We start from the raw sequence: 21,863 nt of genomic DNA, 5'->3' as shown, positions 1-21,863 counted from the left end.
CAGGTTGGTCTAGGGGGATTGGCTTAGCTGTTGTAAGCCTTGGGTTACCAAGGCTTTGGGTTCTTTTTTTGTTTAGTCTGAGGGTGGCTGTTAACCGGACAGGTGACAATTGCAAGCTGTATATATATATAGTTTTTTTTTTAAATTTCTTGTTTTCATGTGGACATCCAAGTTTTTGTTTTTCCACTCTTTTTGTAAATAAAAGCACCACAATCTATTTTTGCCACTCAAACCATCTTGTTATTTTTCTTAGACAGTTGACCCACAGTTTTTGTGACAGACTGGTAAGAAGGCTCTTGAAAGGTTTCTGGGAATGGTTGGATATTATCGTAAGTTCTGTAAGAACTTTGCTGATATCGCTCTTCCTCTGACTAATCTCCTGAAGAAGGGTGAAAAGTTTGTTTAGACCGAGCCTTGTCAGGAAGCATTTGATCGATTGAAAGTTATTATTTAGGATTAGGCCAATCAATGTAGTGTCGTCAGGAAATTTAATGAACAGATTGGTGCTGTGGGTGGCGACACAAGTCATGGGTGCACAGAGAGTAAAGGAGGGGGCCAAGGAGACAACCCTGTGGGGCATGTGTTCTGAGGGTAAGAGAGACAGAGGTGAGGGAGCCCACTCTTACCACCTGCCGGTGATCTGACAGCAAGTCCAGGATCCAGCTACACAAGGCAGGGTGAAGGCCGAGGTCTCTGAGCTTCTTGTCAATACTTCACGCTTTCATATGGCTAAAGCTCTGCCCATGACTGCAAGGAACTGCAGAGAACTTTGGTCTCATCTGGGAACATCACAGAAACAAGCCTCCCCTCTATGGACTCTTTCTACACGTCCCCTGCATTGGAAAAGCAGGCTGTGTACTCAAAGATGCTGCAAACCCAATTCCCCATCGCGGAATAGATACAAAAGCCTTAAAACGCGTACCACCAGGCTCATGGATAGCTTCCTGTTTGCGATTGTAAGCCAAATTAATGGTCTCCGGTCCAATAAAATGGACTCAACCTCACAATGTAACTCGACGTGACCCTGCCCCATATGTCTATCTGCACTGCACTTTCTCTGCAGCCATAATGCTTTGTTACAGTTATTGTTTTGTCGTATATCAGCTCAATGTACTGTTGTAATGTATCGATCTGTGTGGATGGTAGGTCAGGCAAGATTTTCACTGTAGCTCAGTACGTGATAAGAATAAACAAATTCCCCCTTTTAATTTTGTGGAAATATTAGATAGACTGAGCTTCTGCTTTGGAACCACAAAGGGAAACTTAACACAACTGAGGAACACAAATAAATAGAAAAGGCTTCAATCTCGCATTACGATCTGCGGTAACCGGGATCAGGTGACCGGTGATGTGTCTCCCAGACCAATTATCAGAATCAGGTTTAATAGCAGCGGCAGATGTCATGTAATTTGTTGTCTCTGCGGCAGCAATAGAACCTAATTCATAACAATAGATTTTAAAAATTGTGATTTAAAATAAGAATATACATATTAAATAGTTAAATTATATAAGTAGTACAAAACAAAAAATTTAAAAATGTAATACTGTAAACTATTTTAATTGTGTGGAACTATTTGACTGAATGGGTTGTTGCTTTGGAAATTCTGGAGTGAAGCTGAACTAAACTGTACTAAAGTATAACTAAACTTATGAAAAGCTCAGATAAATACAAAAGGCTAAGTTCTCACATAAATGGGTCATATAGCCAGAAACATTGGCTGCTCTTCAGCAGGTAAAAACAGTGGAATGAGGCCTAATCCCAGGCCTCAGTCCAGTGGTTATGGTTTGAGGCCTAGGACGAGGTGAGAGAAAGCATTTGGCACGGACTAGAAGGGCCAAGATGGCCTGTTTCTGTGCTGTAATTGTTATGTGGTTATATGGAAACATGCTGAAAATATTGCAGAATAAATCATTGTCCACCCACAACGAGAGGACGTGATAGATCCGGATCTCACTGCCTTTTCTGAACGGGCGAAAGATGAAGCTACACGTACACTCCAGCAGTGACTGGCAGATGCTGCAGATTTGTGGAAAAACATGAACAGGAAACAGGATCACGTGATGGGTGGAGGGTCTCCCATCTGATCCGGTGACTCTGCTCCTCGCCCCTCACACGCTGCCCGACCCATCTGCCGCATTTCCCACATTATTCCATATTTACACCAGATACATTTTTACTTCTTCCCTCCATATCTTCCCTGTCCCTTTCCCTCCACCCCAAGGTCACAGAGTCACGGGCTCGATTCCCATCCTGGTCCAACACACAATTCAGACCCAAAACGGAAATGTGCAGGTTTCATTTAAATCCGTCCATGTTTGTAAACACTCATTTCTATTCACATTCCTCCAGCCTCACTGGACAGGAACACTGAAACATCAAGTGAGAAACAGCAGGAGGTGGCCATTCAGCCCCTCCAACCATCAACAAGATGATGGCTGCTCTCCCATCTCAGCCACATGTTTCTGCACGATCATTATTTCTTCGATCCCTCTGGTCTCCACACATCTGTCGGCCTTTGTTTTATGTGAGGACGATCACTGAGTCTTCACCGCCCTCTGTGGTGGGGATTTACAGACATTCACCACCCTCGGAATGGAGACATTTCCCCTCATCTCAGTCCTGGACAGTCCACCCCCTTTTTCAGAGACTGGGATCCCTGGTTCAGCCGGTAATGATGTTGTGCATTTCAATGTGTTCACCTCTCAGTCCTCAATTCTCCAAATGAAAGGGTTATTGCATTTGATCTTTCTTCATATGATGACCCCACCACTCCAGGGATCAGTCTGGTGAATCTTCATTGCACTCTCTATAACAAATACTCTCTAACCTCTTTGTTAATCCTCTATGGAATTAATTTCCATCTTCTGCAGCCCCGTGTTGCCCCAACAACTCACCTCCCACCCCCGTCACTATTTCCACCTTCCCACCTCCCCCTCACCTGGATCCACCTCTCACTCCCCAGCTCTTGCCCCATCCCCACCCCTCACCTCTTTTCTCTGACTATTTCCCGTCCACTCTCAGTCCAGAGGGAGGGTCTCGGCCCGAAATGTTGACGGTCCATTTCCCTCCACAGATGCTGCCCGACCCACTGAGTTCCTCCGGCAGTTTGTTCTTTGGTCTGTGTGACCCGTGTTAGTGTGGGGAGCGGGATTTTACACCATATTCCCGGTACAGTCTCAACAAAACACAAATAATTGTCACTTTGCCCGGACCATCGGCCCCGCTTGCAGGGCAACAGTCTGCCGGTGTTTGCCCCCCAATGTGGTGAATCGCCACCACCGTGGGCTCAGACATTTCCACAGATGAGCCCCTCCTGTCCCCACCGGGACAAACATCCTGTCCGCCCCCTCTCTCACCGTCTTCATCCTCTCCCTCCCCGGGGAACCGGCATCAAACCAGCAGTGATTGACATCGCTTCGGACCAATGGGAATAGCGCAGCGCGTGACTCCTCTGTTGACAGCGGTGGGGGAGGGGCTGGTCACGTGATTAGCAGCCCAGCCGTTAAACCGACCAAGCTCGAGCTCACCAGCGCGCGGGGCACAAAAGGCCCCGGATGATCGGTTGAGGTGAGAAGGGATCTCCGGGTTGGGGGTCTCACCGGGCGGCGTTTTCAACACCGACTTCGGGTAGTTGCTGTGACTCCGGACTCCGTGACCCGCAATCCCGGGACAGTCCTGCTCTCTTCCCTCTCTCTCAGCCCCACCATCCGTACACGGGCCCCGGGGAGCTTCCGGCTGATGAGGGAATGGGAACCGATGGGTCTCTCAGACAGAGCTGAGCTCCAGCTGTCTAAATGCAAGGATCGGGAACTCGGAGAAAGGGAACAAAATCTTTTACATCAGCTGTTGTGAAAATCACCTTTGTTCTGCCTCCAGTCACAAACAAGAGAAAATCTGCAGATGCTGGAAATCCGAGCAACACACACAAATTGCTGGAGGAACTCAGCATTAGTACTCTTTTCCATAGATGCTGCCTGGCCTGCTGAGTTCCTCCAGCATTTTGTGTCTGTTGCTTGTTCCACCCCCTCTTGTTCTGGACTTTTCTACCCGTGAGAACATGTTTTGTCCCACTCTCTCTGGGTACATAATGATATCAAACACCTTTGCCCTGGGCAACAAGTAGCTTTCACATCACAAATGTGCCAGACTCCAATGAGACAGACTACTGCCCTTCCCTTCATATTCATTGGCATTGCCATCACTGAGTTCACCACCGTCAGTCACCTGGGGGAGGGTTCAGGGGAAATATTTATGTACAATACAGAAACTGGTGTTACCTGTGTGTATTGTGGGGATGCAAAAGTTGCTGGAGAATTTGCAAGTGGGAAGAAATGGAGTGATATTTGAAATCTGCCTTTTTATAGCATCATTTAGCAAGCAAATCACATATGGACAGTGTGCAAAAGCTGTGGTGAGAAAATCCTTCATTACCCACTACAGGCCCGCTACATAGGTTATGTGAGAGTGCAGATGAACTTGATCAAACCTAGAGGACATCAAAGTTTTTATTGACAGTGATTGCTAGCTGTTAAAATGAATAGCTCAAAATATAAAATTTAGTGCCCACACATTGTCACCAGGCAAAAAATTGCACAGCACAAGATTTTTCCGCACACTAGTCATTACAAATTAGAGGGGAGACCTCCAGTGTCCCCGATGCCCTCACCTACAAGATGTGCACCCAGCTGCAGCTTGTAACCCTGCACTTTAAATAGTTGGAACTTGAAATGGATGAATTCTGGATCATCTAGGAGTCGGAGGGGGTGATTGATATGACATGAAGAGAGGTGAGTTACACCCAACGTGCAGGACACAGGAAACTGGGTGAGAGTCAGGAAGGGGAATGAGGGTAAACAGCCATTGCAGGAGACTCTTGTTGCCATCCCCCACAACAACAGGTAGACCACTTTAGAAACTCTTGGTGGGGATTACCTGACTGACCAAAGTCAAAGGGATGATAGGGGATTTGTTAGTTGGGGAACAGAACTAAAAGGGAATGAATATCCTAATGGTAAGGCTTGCTAGTGCATACCTGTGGGGTGGGTGGTTAAACTGAAGTTACAGGGAGTATTGGAGCCAGAATGATAGAACAGATAGTGAAGAGGGTGAATTGAATTGAATTGACTTTATTATTTTCATCCTTCATATACATGAGGAGTAGAAATCTTTGCATAACGTCTTCATCTAAATGTGCAATTTATAGTAACTTATAATAATTAATATGTACAACAGGGCATTCAGTGTAACATAGAAATACAATTGTACCAGCATGAATGAATCAGTCTGATGGCCTGGTGAAAGAAGCTGTCCTAGAGCCTGCTGGTCCTGGCTTTTATGCTGTGGTAGTGTTTCCCGGATGGTAGCAGCTGCAACATTCTGTGGTTGGGGTGACTCAGCTCCCCAATGATCCAACGGGACCTTTTTACACAATAATGTTAATATCCTGGATAGGGGAAAGTTCACATATACAGTTGGGCTGGGCTGTCTGCACCACTCTCTGCAGAGCCCTGCGACTGAGGGAAGTATTGTTCCCATCTCAGACAGTGATGCAGACTCTCAGGATGCGCTCAATTGTGCCCCTGTAGAAAGTTCTTGGGATTTGAGGAGCCATACCAAACTTCTTCAACAGTCTGAGGTGAAGGAGGCGCTGTTGTGCCTTTCTCACCACACAGCCGGTATGAACAGACCAGGTGAGATCCTTGGTGATGTTTATGTTAAGGAATTTGAAGTTGTTCACCCTTTCAACAGCAGATCCATTGATGTCTCCATTTCTCTGTAGTCCACAACCAGCTCCTTTGTTTTTTGCAAGATTGAGGGAGAGGTTGTTTTCTTGACACCAGACAGATGTTGTTCAGACCTCAGAGAAAGTCAGTAATCAAAAGGTTGAGCATGGCGCAGTGACTCTCCTAAGCTGTCTATATCACAATGCAAGGAGCATCATAGGAAAGCTAGATGAGCCCAGGACGGAATTATGATATTGTAGCCATTATTGGGAGTTGGTTGCACCCAACAGTGAGGGATTTAAAGGAACAAATTTGTAGAGAGATCGCAGACTGTGCCAAGAAACAAGGGTTGAGATTGTAAGCGATTTTAAATTTCCATATATTGACTAGGACCCCACACCGTAAAAGGACAAGATGGAGTAGAGCTTGTCAAATGTGCCCTTAATCAGTACGTAGAATTTCCAGCATAGAAATGTGGAATAAGCTATTAGGAAATGATCCAGAGAGAGTGACAGAAATTACTGTATGGGAACACTTTGTATCCAGTGATCATAATGCCATGAGATTTTTTTTTAGCTGTCTTCTGTTGGTTTTTAAAAGTTTCCCAATATTTTTTGTTCTTTCTGCCCTCTCTTTGGCTTTTATGTTGGTTTTGACTTCTCACTTCAGCCACGGTTGTGTCCTCCTGCCTTTAGAGTGCTTCACTGGGATGTATCTGCCGTGCACTCAGCTCCCGAATTGCTGCCAGAAACTCCAGCCGCTGCTGCTCCATTGTCACTCCTACCAGTTTCCCCTTCCAGTCAAGTTTGGACAGCTTCTCTGTCAAAGAAGTTTGGAGAACTTCAGTGCAGAAACAGGCCATTTGTCCCATCTAGACAATGCTGAAAATATTTAAGCCGTCTACAGCAACTACCTGCACCAGCACCATCGCCCTCCACACCCTACCATCCAGGTACCAATCAAACTTCTCTTAATGGTGAAATCGACCTCACGTGCACCACTTGTGCTGACATCTCATTCCACACTCTCATGACCATTTCAGCGAACAGCTTTTCCAAATGTTCCTGTGAAATTTTCACCTTCCTCTCTTACCCATGTCCTCTGTCCATCCCACCCAACCTCAGTGGAAAAAGCTGCTTGCATTTACCCTATCTATACCCTCATAATTTTGTATACTTCTAACAAATCCTCAAAGCAATGTATAATTTCCTTGTTTATGTTTAGAGCCTTTTTTAGGTGTATAAGATGATGAGGGGTATTGATCGTGTGGATAGCCAGAGGTTTTTTCCCCCAGGGCTGAACTGGCTAACACAAGGGGGCATAGTTTCAAGGTCTTGGAAATAGGTACCGAAGGGAAGGCAGGGGTAAGTTTTTTTACACAGAGAGTGGTGGGTGTGTGGAATGCACTGCCAGCAGTGGCGGTAAAGGCAGATACAATAGGGTCTTTTAACAGCCTCCTAGATAGGTACATGGAGCTCAGTAAAATAGAGGTCTATGTGCTAGGGAAATTCCAGGCAGTTTCTAGAGTAAGTTTCATGGTTGGCACAACATTGTGGGCTGAATGGCCTGGAATATGCTGTAGATTTCCATGTTCTATGTTGAACAGTGAAATAACTTTGGCTATCCTACAATCCTCTGATTACTCTCCTGTCACTAAGGATGATATAATTATCTCTGCTGGGGCCCTGACAATTTCTGCACTTGCCTACCGTAGGGTCCGAGGGAGCACCCTGTCATGTCCTGGAGATTTATCCATACTGATCTGCCTCAGGACAGCAAACATCTCCTCTTTTTTAATCTGTACAGGGCCTACGATTTTAATGCCGCTTTTCCACACTTCCACAGGCTGTGTGTCCATCTCCTGCGTAAAGGAAAAGGAAAGGTACATTGCATCTGGAGTTTCTCCGCTTAGCGGGCGATTCCCTCTACGCCTCTCTGACGTAGTGACGAACTGCGTACGAGGCAAGTTACAGCGGTGGTTTGCCATTGCCTTCTGCTGGGTGAGTTTCCAAAGAGATCACCAGCTCGTAACCCAGCACGGATGGAAAGCGTGCAGGGGAGCCGGCTGGATTCGAACTCGGGACCTTTCATCCCAAGGTCCGTCACTGATGCCACTACGCCACCAACCGCGTCTCTCCTGAGTAAATAGAGGTGAAAAAAAAAAATTCCCATCTGCTTTGGTTCCAAACATGCATTGCCAACTTTGTCCCTTGCAATCCTTTTGCTTTTAATCTATCTCTAGAATCCCTTAGAATTCTTCTTCATCTTTTCTGCAAGGCCAGCCATCCTGATTTATTTCTTACGTGTTCTCTTGCATTTCTTATACTCCATAAGAACCTACCTGCCTATCCCTGTTATGCAACTCCATTTTGCGCTTCACCAGGGTCTCAATATCTCTTGAAAACCAAGGATCCCCACAGTTTCTATCTTTACCTTTTATTCTAACAAGCACATACCCGCTTTGTACTTTCAAAATTTTCCTTTGAAAGCCTCCCATTTACCAAGCACACTTTTGCCATAAAGTAGCCTGTCCCAGGCCACCGTTGCCAGATCCTAGTGTCATAATTCCAGGTGTTGATCTATGCCCTGAACCCATCCGCCTTTCCTACACTGCTCCTTGTATTGAAATATACAGGCCTCAGCATATTCACTGCACCATGCTCAACTTTTACATTCCTGACTTTGTCTGAGGACTGAACAGCACTATCTCCACAACACCTCCACTCTCTGTTCTGTTATTAGAACATAAAACATAGAATAGTACAGCACAGTACAGGCCCTTCGGCCCACAATGTTGTGCCGACCCTCAAACTCTGCCTCCCATACAAGCCCCCACCTTAAATTCCTCCATATACCTGTCTAGTAGTCTCTTAAACTTCACTAGTGTATCTGCCTCCACCACTGACTTAGGCAGTGCATTCCACGCACCAACCACTCTCTGAGTGAAATATCTTCCTCTAATATCCCCCTTGAACTTCCCAGCCCTTACCTTAAAGCCATGTCCTCTTGTATTGAGCAGTGGTGCCCTGGGGAAGAGGTGCTGGCTATCCACTCTATCTATTCCTCTTATTATCTTGTACACATCTATCATGTCTCCCCTCATCCTCCCTCTCTCCAAAGAGTAAAGCCCTAGCTCCCTTAATCTCTGATCATAATTCATACTCTCTAAACCAGGCAGCATCCTGGTAAATCTCCTCTGTACCCTTTCCAATGCTTCCACATACTTACTGTAATGAGGCGACCAGAACTGGACACAGTACTCCAAGTGTGGCCTAACCAGAGTTTTATAGAGCTGTATCATTACATCGCGGCTCTTAAACTCTATCCCTCGACTTATGAAAGCTAACACCCCATAAGCTTTCTTAACTACCCTATCCACCTGTGAGGCAACTTTCAGGGATCTGTGGACATGTACCCCCAGATCCCTCTGCTCCTCCACACTACCAAGTATCCTGCCATTTACTTTGTACTCTGCCTTGGAGTTTGTCCTTCCAAAGTGTACCACCTCACACTCCTCCGAGTTGAACTCCATCTGCGACTTCACAGCCCATTTCTGCATCTTATCAATGTCTCTCTGCAATCTTTGACAATCATCTACACTCTCTACAATACCACGAACTTTGTGTCATCTGCAAACTTGCCAACCCACCCTTCTACCCCCACATCCAGGTCGTTAATAAAAATCACGAAAAGTAGAGGTCCCAGAACAGATCCTTGTGGGACACCAGTAGTCACAATCCTCCAATCTGAATGTACTCCCTGCACCACCACCCTCTGCCTTCTGCAGGCAAGCCTCTTCTGAATTCACCTGGCCAAACTTCCCTGGATCCCACGCCTTCTGACTTTCTGAATAAGCCTACAGTGTGGAACCTTATCAAATGCCTTACTAAAATACATATAGATCACATCCACTGCAATACATTCATCTATATGCCTGGTCACCTCCTCAAAGAACTCTATCAGGCTTGTTAGACACGATCTGCCCTTCACAAAGCCATTCTGACTGTCCCTGATCAGACCATGATTCTCCAAATGCCCAGAGATCCTATCTCTAAGAATATTTTCCAACAGCTTTCCCACCACAGACGTAAGGCTCACTGGTCTATAATTACCCAGACTATCCCTACTACCTTTTTTGAACAAGGAGATAACATTCGCCTCCCTCCAATCCTCCGGTACCATTCCCGTGGACAACGAGGACATAAAGATCCTAGCCAGAGGCTTAGCAATCTCTTCCCTCGCCTCGTTAAGCAGCCTGGGGAATATTCCATCAGGCCCCCAGGACTTACACATCCTAATGTATTTTAACAACTCCAACACCTCCTCTCCCTTAATATCAACATGCTCCAGAACATCAACCTCACTCATATTGTCCTCACCATCATCGTTCCCTCTCATTGGTGAATACCGAAGAGAAGTATTCATTGAGGACCTCGCTCACTTCCACAGCCTCCAGGCACATCTTCCCAACTTTATCTCTAATCGGTCCTACCTTCACTCCTGTCATCCTTTTTTCCTTCATACAGTTGAAGAATGCCTTGGGGGTTTCCTTTACCCTACAACCCAAGGCCTTCTCCTGCCCCCTTCTTGCTCTTCTCAGCCCCTCCTTAAGCTCCCTTCTTGCTTCCCTATATTCCTCAATAGACCCATCTAAACCTCATGTATGCTGATTTCTTCCACCCGACTAGATGTTCCACCTCACTTGTCACCCATGGTTCCTTCACCCTACCATTCTTTATCTTCCTCACCGGGACAAATTTATCCCTAACATCCCGCAAGAGATCTCTAAACATTGACCACATGTCCGTAGTAAATTTCCCTGCAAAAACATCATCCCAATTCACACCTGCAAGTTCTAGCCTTATAGCCTCATAATTTGCTGTTCCCCAATTTAAATTTTTCCTGCCCTCTCAGATTCTATCCTTTTCCATGATAATGCTAAAGGCCAGGGAGCAGTGGTCACTGTCCCCCAGATGCTCACCCATTGAGAGATCTGTGACCTGACCCGGTTCATTACCTAGTACTAGATCTAGTATGGCATTCCCCTTAGTCGGCCTATCCACAAACTGTGACAGGAATCCGTCCTGGACCCACTTCACAAATTCTGCCCCATCTAAACCCTTGGAACTACTCAGGTGCCAATCAATATTCGGGAAGTTAAAGTCACCCATGATCTCAACCCTGTTATTTTTGCACCTTTCCAAAATCTGCCTCCCAGTCTGCACCTCTGTATCTCTGCTGCTATCAGGGGGCCTATAGAATACCCCCAGTAGAGTAACTGATCCCTTCCTGTTCCTGACTTCCACCCATACTGACTCAAAAGAGGATCCTGCTACATTACCCACCCTTTCTGTAGCAGTAATACTATGCCTGACCAGTAATACCACCCCTCCTCCCCTTTTTCCACCCTCTCTATCCCTTTTAAAGCACTGAAATCCAGGAATATTGAGAATCCATTCCTGCCCTGGTGCCAACCAATTCTCTGTAATGGCCACTACATCATAATTCCATGTATGTATCCAAGCTCTCAGTTCATCGCCTTTGTTCCTGATGCTTCCTGCATTGAGGTACACACATTTCAGCCCTTCTACCTTACTGTCTTTACACCATTTATTCTGCTTCTCTTTCCTCAAAGCCTCTCTATATGTTAGATCTGGCTTTACTCCATGCACTTCTTTCACTGCTCTATCACTCCGGGTCCCATCCCCCTCGCAAATTAGTTTAAACCCTCCTGAACCATGCTAGCAAACCTACCTGCAAAGATATTGCTCCCCCACGAGTTCAGGTGCAAGCCATCCAAGCTGTACAGGTCCCACCTTCCCCAGAAGAGATCCCAATGAGCCGAAAATCTAAAACCCTGCTCCCTGCACCTACTCCTCAGCCACACATTCAACTGCCATCTCCTCCAATTCTTACCATCACTGTCACGTAGCACTGGCAGCAATCCTGAGAATGCCACCCTTGAGGTCCTGTTCTTCAGCCTTCTGCCTAGTTCCCGAAACTCACATTTCAGGACCTCATCCCTCTTCCTGCCTATGTCGTTGGTCCCAACATGTATCACGACTTCTGGTTGCTTTCCCTCTCATACCAGGATGTCGTGCACCTGGTCAGAGACATCCTGGACCCTGGCACCCGGGAGGCAACAAACCATGCGGGTCTCCTTTTCACGTCCACAATATCTCCTGTCTGCTCCCCTGACTATAGAGTCTCCAATGACGACAGCTCTCCTCTTCTCCGTCCCACGCTTTGCACCACCGGGTCAGACTCAGTGCCAGAGGCCCTGCCACCGTGGCTCACACCTGGTCGGTTGTCCCCGATAATAGTATCCAGGACAGTAAACTTATTATTCAGGGGAATGGCTACAGGGGTGCTCTGCACTACCTGTCTGCTCACCTTCGCTTTCCCCCCTCTGACTGTCACCCAACGACCTGCTTCTGACAGCCTAGGTGTGACTACTTCCATGTAGCTCTCATCTATGACTGCCTCAGTCTCTCCTACGTGTCGAGCGTCATCCAGCTGTTGCTCCAGATTCCTTACACGGTCTTCCAGATCACTCAGCCATATGCACTTCTGGCAGATGTGACTCTCCGGGAGAGGGGCGTTTCCCCAAGACTGCCAGATCTCACATGGGAGGCACATCACCATCTCAGGAGACATTGAAAAGACTAACTGCGAGCAAGCTGGTCCTCCGCCTCTTCTCGTCGAAGCCACTCGAGTCAAAGCCTCAAAGCTCCACTCCTTCACTGGCCCACTCACTCACTGTCCGCTTTGCTTGAGCTACCCGTCTATTTATCTGGTTAAGCTTTTCAAAATACTTGGTCATCTGTCCTCAACTGCCCAATCAGCTGCTTTCTGCTGAGTCTGAGCTATTCAAATCTTGACTGTCTAATCAACGGCTTTCTGCTGATCAATTTAAATCTTGATTGACTTGACTGCACAGCCCAACTGCCCAAAACTGCCAGAATCTCTCGAGTCAAAGCCTCAAAGCTCCACTCCTTCACTGGCACACTCACTCACTGGCCGCTTTCCACAGGTTCCCATTCCCCCTTCAACTTTAGTCTAACCCCTCTTACCCCACCTCCCACCATACAGCTCTATCACTCCTTTGGCTTTCCTCGCCCAAATCAATAAAAACAAGGAGGTGCACACCAGGTACAGGAAGACAGGAACAGTTGGGGTACTTATGAAGTACAGGAAATTCAAGTGAACACTTATGAAAGAAATAAAAGAAGGCATGAGATTGCCCCTGCAGACAAGGTGAAGGAGAATTCTCATGGATTCTGCAGATATGTTCAGAGGAAAAAGATTGCAAGGGAAAAAATTAATCCTGTGGAAGATCAGAATGGTAATCCATATGAGGAGACAAAACAGATGGGGGAGATCTTTTCTGCATCTGTATTTACTCAGGAGATGGACACAGAGTCTATAGAAATGAGGCAAAGCAGCATCAACTTCCTGGACCCTGCACAGATTACAGAGGTGGAGGTGTTTGCTGTCTTAGGGCAAATTAGCGTGGATCAATCCCCAGGGCCTGACAAGTTGTTCCCAGGGACTCTGCAGAAGACAAGTGCAGAAATTGTCGGGGCTCAAGCACAGATATTTAAATGATCCTTAGAGACTGGTGAGGCACTGGAGGATTGGAGGACAGCCAATGTTGTTCCGCTGTTCAAGAAAGGCTCTAAAAATAAACTAGAAATTATACATTGGTGAGCCCGACGTCAGTAGTGAGAAAGTTATTGGAGACGGATGTACAAGTATTTGGATCGATGTGGACTGATTAAGGATAGACAGTATGGCTTTGTGCATGGTAGGTTATGTCTAACCAATCTTCTAGAGTCTCTCGAGGAAGTTATCAGGAAAGTGGATGAAGGCAAGGCAGTGGATGTTGTCTACATGGACTTTAACAAGGCACTTGACAAAGTCTCATATGGGAGGTTGGTCACGGAGGTTTAGTCACTCAGCATTCAAGATGAGATAGTAATTTGGATGAGTCACTGTCTTTGGGAGAAGCCAGTGTGTGGCAGCAGATGGTTGCCTCTGTGACCGGAGGCCTGTAACTAGTGGTGTGCCACAGGGATTAGAGCTGGATCTGTTGTTGTTTGTCACCTATATCAGTAATCTGAATGTTAACACGGTTAGCTGGATCAGCAAATTTGTCGATGGCACCAAGAATGGGGTGTAGTGGACAGCAAGGAAGACTATCATGGCTTGCAGTGCGATCTGGACCAGATGGAAAAATGGGTGAAGAAATGCAAAATGGAATTTAATGGAGACAAGTGTGAGGTGTTGCATTTTGGTCTTACACAGGGAATGGTCAGGCACTGAGGAGTGCTGTAGAAGGAAGGGATCTGGGAATACAGGTCTATAATTCACTGAAAGTGGTGTCACAGTTAGATAGGGACAGAAAGAAAGATTTTGGCAAATTGGCCTTCATGAACCAAAGTACTGAGTACAGGAGATGGATGTTTTGTTGACATTGTACAAGACGATGGTAAGGCCTAATTTGGAGAATTGTGTGCAGTTTTGGTCAGCAACCTACAGGAAGATGTAAAAGAGGTTGAAAGAGTTGAGAGAAAATTCACAAAGATGTTGCCAGGTCTGAAGGACTTGGGTTATAGGGAAAGATTAAACGGTCAGGACTTTATTCCTTGGAACGTAGAAGATTGAGTGGAGATTTGATGGAGTATATGACAATTATGAGGGTTATAGATAGGGTAAATGCAAGCTGGCTTTTACCACTGAGATGGTGTGGGACTACAACTGGAGGCCATGGGTTAAGGGTGAAAGGTGAAACATTAAGGGGAACATGAGGGGAAATTTCTTCACACAGACGGTCATCCGGGTGTGGAATGAGCAGCCAGCACAAGTGCTGAATGTGAGCTCAATTTCAACATTTAAGAGGTTTGCATAGGTACCTGGATGGTAGGGGTATGGGACTGGGCAGTTTAAATAGTTCAGCACAAACTAGATGGCCCAAAGGGCCTGTTTCTGTGTTGTAATTTTCTATGACTGTGACAAGAACCTGAAATAATACAAAAATTCATTCCAAGTCCTTTTAACAGCTGTGCAGACCAACCATTCATCTCAGCAGGAATTTTTTATATGGTGTTAAAACTGTGGCACTTTAAGTTAATAATACATAAAAGAAAATCCCAAATGCATGTCAAGAAAGACTATTTGCGTGAGAGTGTTTCAGTTACTGTGGGGCCAGGCACCCATGCTGCTCAGCAGGAACAGGGAATAACGCCAATGGAGAGAATCAAACTGAGCCAAGTCACAGATTGGAGACGGCAGAAATGTCCCATTCTTATAGAGACAGGAAGAGCATCAGGGAATTGATGGCCATTCCAGATACCAGTCAGAAGATGATTTCTCTGTCCAACTTGGGTTGAACCTCACTGTAACAGTATGATACCAGATCACACCTTGGCAACTCAAGTAATCTCACCTGAAATGTTGTCCTACACCCATTGATGGATTTTGTAAATCTTTTTACAGGTTAAAAACGAGGAGGAATTTGCTTCCAGCAATCTCAAACACGGCACACCAGTTTTGCTGACTCTGTCTAGATACCTAAGAAGTGGAGCAAGGGATCGACCATCCTTCCTGTTCAGACTGTGGGGAGGGATTCTCTCGGTCATCTGACCAACTGACACACCCGTCATCTTACACAGGAGAAAGGCCGTTCTCCTACTCAGACAATGGGAATGGATTCACTCGGTTATCTCAATTGAAGGTACATCAGCAAGTTCACACTGGACAAGGCCATTCATCTGTTCTTTGTGTGAGAAAGGATACAGTCGGTCTTCCCACCTGCGGACACACCAGTCAGTTCACACTGGGTAGAGGTTGGTCATCTGCTGAATTTCTGGGAAAGGATTCAGTGAGTCATCTAACCTAATGGCTCACCAGCGAGTTCACACTGGGGAGAAGCCATTCAGCTGCTCAGAATGTGGGAAGAGATTCACTCGGTTATCCCACCTACAGAATCATCAGCGAGTTCACACTGGGGAGAAGCCGTTCACCTGCTCAGAATGTGGGAAGGGATTCACTCAGTCGTCCCACCTACAGAGTCATCAGCTAGTTCACACTGGGGAGAAGCCATTCACCTGCTCAGAATGTGGGAAGAGATTCACTCAGTCGTCCCACCTACAGAGTCATCAGCGAGTTCACACTGGGAATAAGCCGTTCACCTGCTCAGTCTGTGGGAAGAGATTCACTCGGTCATCCCACTTACAGAGTCATCAGCGAGTTCACACTGGAGAGAAGCCGTTCACCTGCTCAGAATGTGGGAAGGGATTCACTCAGTCATCCCACCTACAGAATCATCAGCGACTTCACACCGGAGAGAAGCTGTTCACCTGCTCAGAATGTGGGAAGGGATTCGTTCAGTTATCCAACCTACAGAGTCATCAGCGAGTTCACACTGGGGATAAGCCGTTCACCTGCTCAGTCTGCGGGAAGAGATTCACTCACTCTTCCAGCCTACTGGTACATCAGCGAGTTCACACTGGGGAGAAGCCATTCACCTGCTCAGTTTGTCCGAAGAGATTCAGTCGGTCAACCCACCTACAAAGTCATCAGCGAGTTCACACTGGGGAGAAGCCGTTCACCTGCTCAGAATGTGGGAAGAGATTCTCTGAGTCATCCCACCTACAGAGTCATCAGCGAGTTCACACTGGGGAGAAGCCATTCACCTGCTCAGAATGTGAGAAGAGATTTACTCAGTTATCCAACCTACAGAGTCATCAGCGAGTTCACACTGGGGAGAAGCCATTCACCTGCTCAGTCTGTGGGAAGGGATTCACTCGGTTATCCGACCTACAGAGTCATCAACGAGATCAGACTGGGGAGAAGCCATTCACCTGCTCAGTCTGTGGGAAGAGATTCACTCGGTCATCCGATCTACAGAGTCATCAGCGAGTTCACACTGGGGAGAAGCCGTTCACCTGTTCAGTCTGTGGGAAGGGATTCACTCAGTCATCCAACCTACAGAGTCATCAGCGAGTTCACACTGGAGAGAAGCCATTCACCTGCTCAGAATGTGGGAAGAGATTCACTCACTCTTCAGCCCTACTGGTACATCAGCGAGTTCACACCGGGGAGAAGCCGTTTACCTGCTCAGAATGTGGGAAGAAATTCACTCGATCATTCACCCTACAGAGTCATCAGCGAGTTCACACGGGGGAGAAGCTATTCACCTGCAAAGAATGTGGGAAGGGATTCACTCAGTCATCCCAACTACTGGCACACCAGTCAGTTCACAATGGGGAGTGACCGTTGTTATGAATCCCTAGGTTTCATTTGCTGTGGGCTGTCATTCTAAGAGGGAGAGAGATTAAGGCGAATCAGTCTGACTTGCATCTCGTTTACATTGCTCACAGCTTGTTTAGTTTTAACCGAGGACACAGTCACTCAGAGTCAGGTGGAGATGAAGGAGGAAAAATGCAAGGATCGAAACAAGGGAACTAGTGGCCATGGGTCACTGTTTAGAACTTTCCTATGCCCACAAGGGTGGGACATCGAATGTGTGGTTGTCACCTCGTTTGATCCATTGGAGTGGATCTGATTTGGGGTATCCTGTGAAGACCACTTATGTGTTAACCCTTGCCTGGGTGTGGTGTGGTAATTCACTTGAAGATGATACCCCTTGTGACAAGTTACTTTTGGTGATAATTCGTATGTGGATTTGGAACAATGATGGATAAATTCTACAGTGACTGTTCTCTCGTTTTACCACCATGGATACTGTGGAATTCGACATAATTGCCTTCTCTCGACATTTACCCTGGATTACAAATATCTCTCTCTCATCACCTATTCTGTGGTTGAACTGAACTTTCATACTTTACCGTCTCAAGACTCCAAGCCTTGTTTCCCCTGAGCTCAGTAGGCTGGGAGTTATATTTACACACATATGTACACATACCTCTGTTAACTATTGTTTATCTTGCTTAAGTTACTATATTATAAGCAGATACTAATAAAGATAGTGGTTTTAACATCAAAACCAGACTCCAGGTGTAGTATATTGCTGCTGGTTCATTTCTAAAGCATTACGGTTCGTAAAAAAATTGGGGCCTGCGTCCTGGATATGAACAGATTTGGGGGCATATAGATTACTTCTCGACTTCATTGGTGAAATCCCTTTTGATTTATTTGTGTGTAGGAAATCAGAAGCAATGCATGTTGATAGATGTCTGGAAGCGCCAACCTCTGAGGCATTAGAGGATGCCAGAAGGATTGAGTTATTGAGTATTGCTGGAAGGTTAAAACTTGCTAAGATGAAATTGACAATGAGGAGGTCACAGATGCAGAGGATAATAGCTGAGTATTATGTATCTGAGGGTGTGTTTAAAGTGGAGGAGTTGTTGGTGTTTCCTGAAAGTAAACCTAGTGAGCTTGAGCTCCCATACAAATTAGAAAAAATAAAGATGGCGGCTGTGGACAGGCGGAGGCTGTGGACAGGCAGATGCTGATTGAGGCTAGGGAGGCAGATAAACGGAGGAAGCAGAAAGGTAGAGGATATTCAAACTGAAAAAGATAGAGCAATTGCAGCAAAGGGGTCTAGCGTTAGACTCTGGTGATAAGTTTGAGGCCAGTCAGGAAGTTAAATTGGTACCCCCATTTGACGAGGCAGAGGTTGATAAATACTTCCAGCATTTTGAGAAGGTTGCTCTGAGCTTAAAGTGGCCAAAAGAGGGTTGGCCCATTCTCTTACAAAGTGTAATTAAGGGGAAGGCTCAGCAAGCCTATTCTGCTTTGACAGTTGTTGAAGCAGCTGATTATGACATAGTGAAACAGGCTGTGCTCAAAGCTTATGAGTTGGTCCCAGAAGCATACAGGCAAAAGTTTAGAAATTTGAAGAAATCTGTGAACCAGATTTATATGGAATTTGCTAATGAGAAGTTTGTGCGCTTTGACCGCTGGTGCACATATAAAAATGTTAAGTGGTGATTTTAACAGCTTGAAAGAGTTGGTTTCAATTGAAGAATTCAAAAGGTGCATCCTTGATTTAGATTGAGATGAAAAGGACGCTGCCACTTTGCAGGAGTCTGCTAGATTAGCAGATGAGTTTCTTTTAACTCATCACGTTAAGTTTACCCAGAATAAGAGCTTCCAAAAGAATAGTAAGGATAACCAGGGTAAACCAGAAATTAAAGCTGGGACTCGTAACAAGAGTGAGGATGAAGGGAAGTGGTTGAAGGAGAAATATTCTGGTCTTACTTGTTACTATTGTAAGAAAGCTGGTCAGATGATGACGAATTGTTCTGTCCTGAAGAAGAAAAAGGAAAAGGAGACAGTCCCACATGCCTGTGATCAGTATGTTGAAGCACCTATAAACCCACAGGGTTCTGAACATTCTGCTGAGGCTCAGTTAAGGACTGAGAGGTCTGACTGAGTTAAGAAGGGATTCGATCATTTTATGTCAGATGGGTTTGTATTAGTAATGGAAGGGTCAACACCGGTACCAGTGAAAATTCTTCAAGATACTGGGGCTTCTTAGTCACTTATATTAGTTCGGTGATGAGACTGACACTGGTGAGGTAAATCTTATTAAAGGCATTGGGGGCAGCATTGTTTCTGTGCCATTGCACAAGGTAACTTTACAGTCAGGGTTGGTTTCGGGACCTGTTAGGATTGGATTATGCTCCAGTTTACCAGTGGAAGATGTTACTTTGCTGTCAGGGAATGACCTGGCAGATGGTAAAGTTGTTTCTGCAGTGCAGTTGACAACTAAACCAACCACTGATGACCCACAGATGGATTTTAACATTTATCGCAGTAACTCCAAGTATGGCTAAAAAGTCTGCCAATGCAGACGGTTCTGTGCAGCATGATTCTGATACCCATGATAGCCAAAATTAGGTTGACCAGGATTCAGGTTATGATGACTTGTCAGGGACCTTTCAGCCTTCATTGTTTCAACAGGATTCAGGTAGTAAGTCTGATGAGAAAGATTTATTCCTGTCTAGGAAGAATTTTATAGCAGAACAGAACCGAGACCCTGAGATTGAAGCTTTATAAAAAACATCTTTCTCAGATGATGAGATTAAGAAAATGTCAGTAGGGTATTATCTCAAGGATGGAGTGTTAATGAGGAAGTGGAGGCCACCTGCTATACCTGCGAGTGAGGAATGGACAATTGTTCACCAAATTGTAGTTCCTAAAGTTCATAGGACTGAAATTTTAACTTTGGCCCACAGTATGCCCTTAGGTGGCCATTATGGAGTGAATAAAACTGTAAACAGGATTATAAAGGAATTTTACTGGCCTAATTTGAGGAAAGGTGTTGTGACCTTTTGCAGAACCTGTCACACTTGTCAAGTTGTGGGTAAACCTAATCAGGTTACCCCAGTGACCCCACTCCAGCCTATGCCTGCATTCAGAGAACCCTGTTCCAAAGTTATAATGGATTGTGTTGTCCCATTGCCAAAGACTAATGCTGTCCATCAGTATTTGCTAACTATTATGTGTACTGCATCCAGACTCTCAGAGGCAATACTTCTCAGAAATATTAAAGCTAAAACTGGCGAAGGCTCTAATAAATTTTTTACTTTATTTGGTTTGCCTTAAGAAATCCAGTCTGATCAAGGAAGTAATTTTGCATCTGGATTATTCCAGCAGGTAGTTTATGAACTGGGAGCTAAACAAATTACATTGTCTGCGTACCATCCAGAATCACAAGGGGTTTTAGAAGGATTTAATTCTACTGTCAAAACAATGATTAAGGCATACTGTGTTGAAAATGGAAAAGACTGGGATGAAGGAATACATTTGCTTTTGTTCATGCTAAAGGCTGATTTATACTTGTGCATTCGGGATATGCCATATCCTACACCGTAGGCCCGATTTAATTTTTGCGTAGCCCTACGCCGTAGCGAGCATGCGTAGTTGTGTCTGCATCGCTATGCACTTCACCACCAAAACGCAAGTTGGCGGTGGGGTTTCTCTGACACTGTTGAGCTTCTTCGTGAGAGACATGGACGAGGAAATGCATTTCAAATATTTTCCCATGTCGGCAGGTAGATTTGACGATTTGGTTCATTGTCTCCAACCATTTATTTCGCATCAGTGTACAGACATGGCAGAGAAAAGCAACCGGAAATGCGATGCTACCAAGCGGACCAATCACAGTTGTTGCGGTCTGCGTCGCCGCAATGCGTGAGTTACCTTTTAGAGGAGGTGCACGTCACCCAACAGCGTAGGGTACAGCGAGGGTACAGCGTAGGGTACGTGGTGCCTACAGCGTGGGTACGGTGTAGGGTACGTGATGCCTATGGCGTACACTTTACGCACAAGTATAAATCAGGCTTAAGAGAGTTGGTACAGGAGTCACTGGGCTTTAGTCCATTTGAACTTGTATTTGGTCATAGCGTGAGGGGACCTTTGACCTTTTTAAAGGAACAGTGGATTGATGGGGATGTACATGTTAACTTGTTAGACTATGTTTTGAAGTTCAAAAATAAACTATACCAAGCCTGTCATCTGGCAAGACAAAACTTGAAGATTTCTCAAAACAAAATGAAGTGTTGGTTTGATAAGTGGACCAAAACAAAAGAAAATACAAGGTGAGGGATAATGTGCTTGCCTTATCTCCAATGTTGACAAATCCACTTCAGGCGAAATTCAATGGACTGTATGAAATAGTCTCTCAAATTAATGATGTGAGTTATGTTATTAAAACACACGACCGATGTAAACTAACACAGGTAGTACACATCAATATGATAAAGCCTTATTCTGACAAGCAGGCACCATCAGTGAATGTTGTCAAACATATCAATCTGGCAACCCTGAGAATGAAACAATTGACTCGTCGGAGACTTTTCACAAGCCAAACATGGTCCTGGTTAGGCTAATGAACTCGGTTGTTCTCGAAAACATTGACAACAAGTTGGCTCATCTGCAGCCAAAGCAACAACAACAGCTGAAGGAATTAATTCTGAATTTTAAAGATTTATTTCCTGATGCTCCCAAGTAAACCACGGTCGCAGTACATGACATAGATATTGGTCAAGCCAAACCGATTAAACAACACCCATATCGCATGAATGTAGAAAGGTGTAAATTGGCTGAGCAGGAAATTGAATATATGCTGAAAATGGTATTATTAGGCCTTCAACATCAGATTGGAG

At 45.4% G+C, this 21,863-nt stretch overlaps 1 protein-coding gene and 1 pseudogene across 5 annotated transcripts in view; both read left to right on the top strand.

Moving 5' to 3' along the window:
• LOC140208438 (uncharacterized) overlaps nt 1-17,707 on the top strand; it is a 32,012-nt gene extending 14,305 nt beyond the window's left edge. The window contains exons 1-3 of one of the 5 annotated variants that reach the window (XM_072277115.1): nt 3,499-3,568; nt 7,570-7,724; nt 15,223-17,707. In XM_072277115.1, the coding sequence (XP_072133216.1) occupies nt 15,625-17,001 (1,377 nt within the window). In that variant the 5' untranslated portion in view covers nt 3,499-3,568; nt 7,570-7,724; nt 15,223-15,624 and the 3' untranslated portion in view covers nt 17,002-17,707. Of the gene's footprint in view, nt 1-3,498; nt 3,569-7,569; nt 7,725-7,758; nt 7,876-14,903; nt 15,131-15,222 lie in introns of those variants that run through there. The other 4 variants (XM_072277117.1, XM_072277116.1, XM_072277118.1 and 1 more) reach the window with 4 other exon arrangements.
• The window catches only part of LOC140207820 (uncharacterized), a 433,432-nt pseudogene that overhangs the window by 115,021 nt on the left and 296,548 nt on the right, over nt 1-21,863 (top strand).

Source organism: Mobula birostris, chromosome 13 (genome assembly GCF_030028105.1).
Source record: "Mobula birostris isolate sMobBir1 chromosome 13, sMobBir1.hap1, whole genome shotgun sequence".
Taxonomy (NCBI): domain Eukaryota; kingdom Metazoa; phylum Chordata; class Chondrichthyes; order Myliobatiformes; family Myliobatidae; genus Mobula; species Mobula birostris.
Note: the sequence above shows the minus strand (reverse complement) of the source record. Positions and strands in the feature narration are given on the sequence as shown.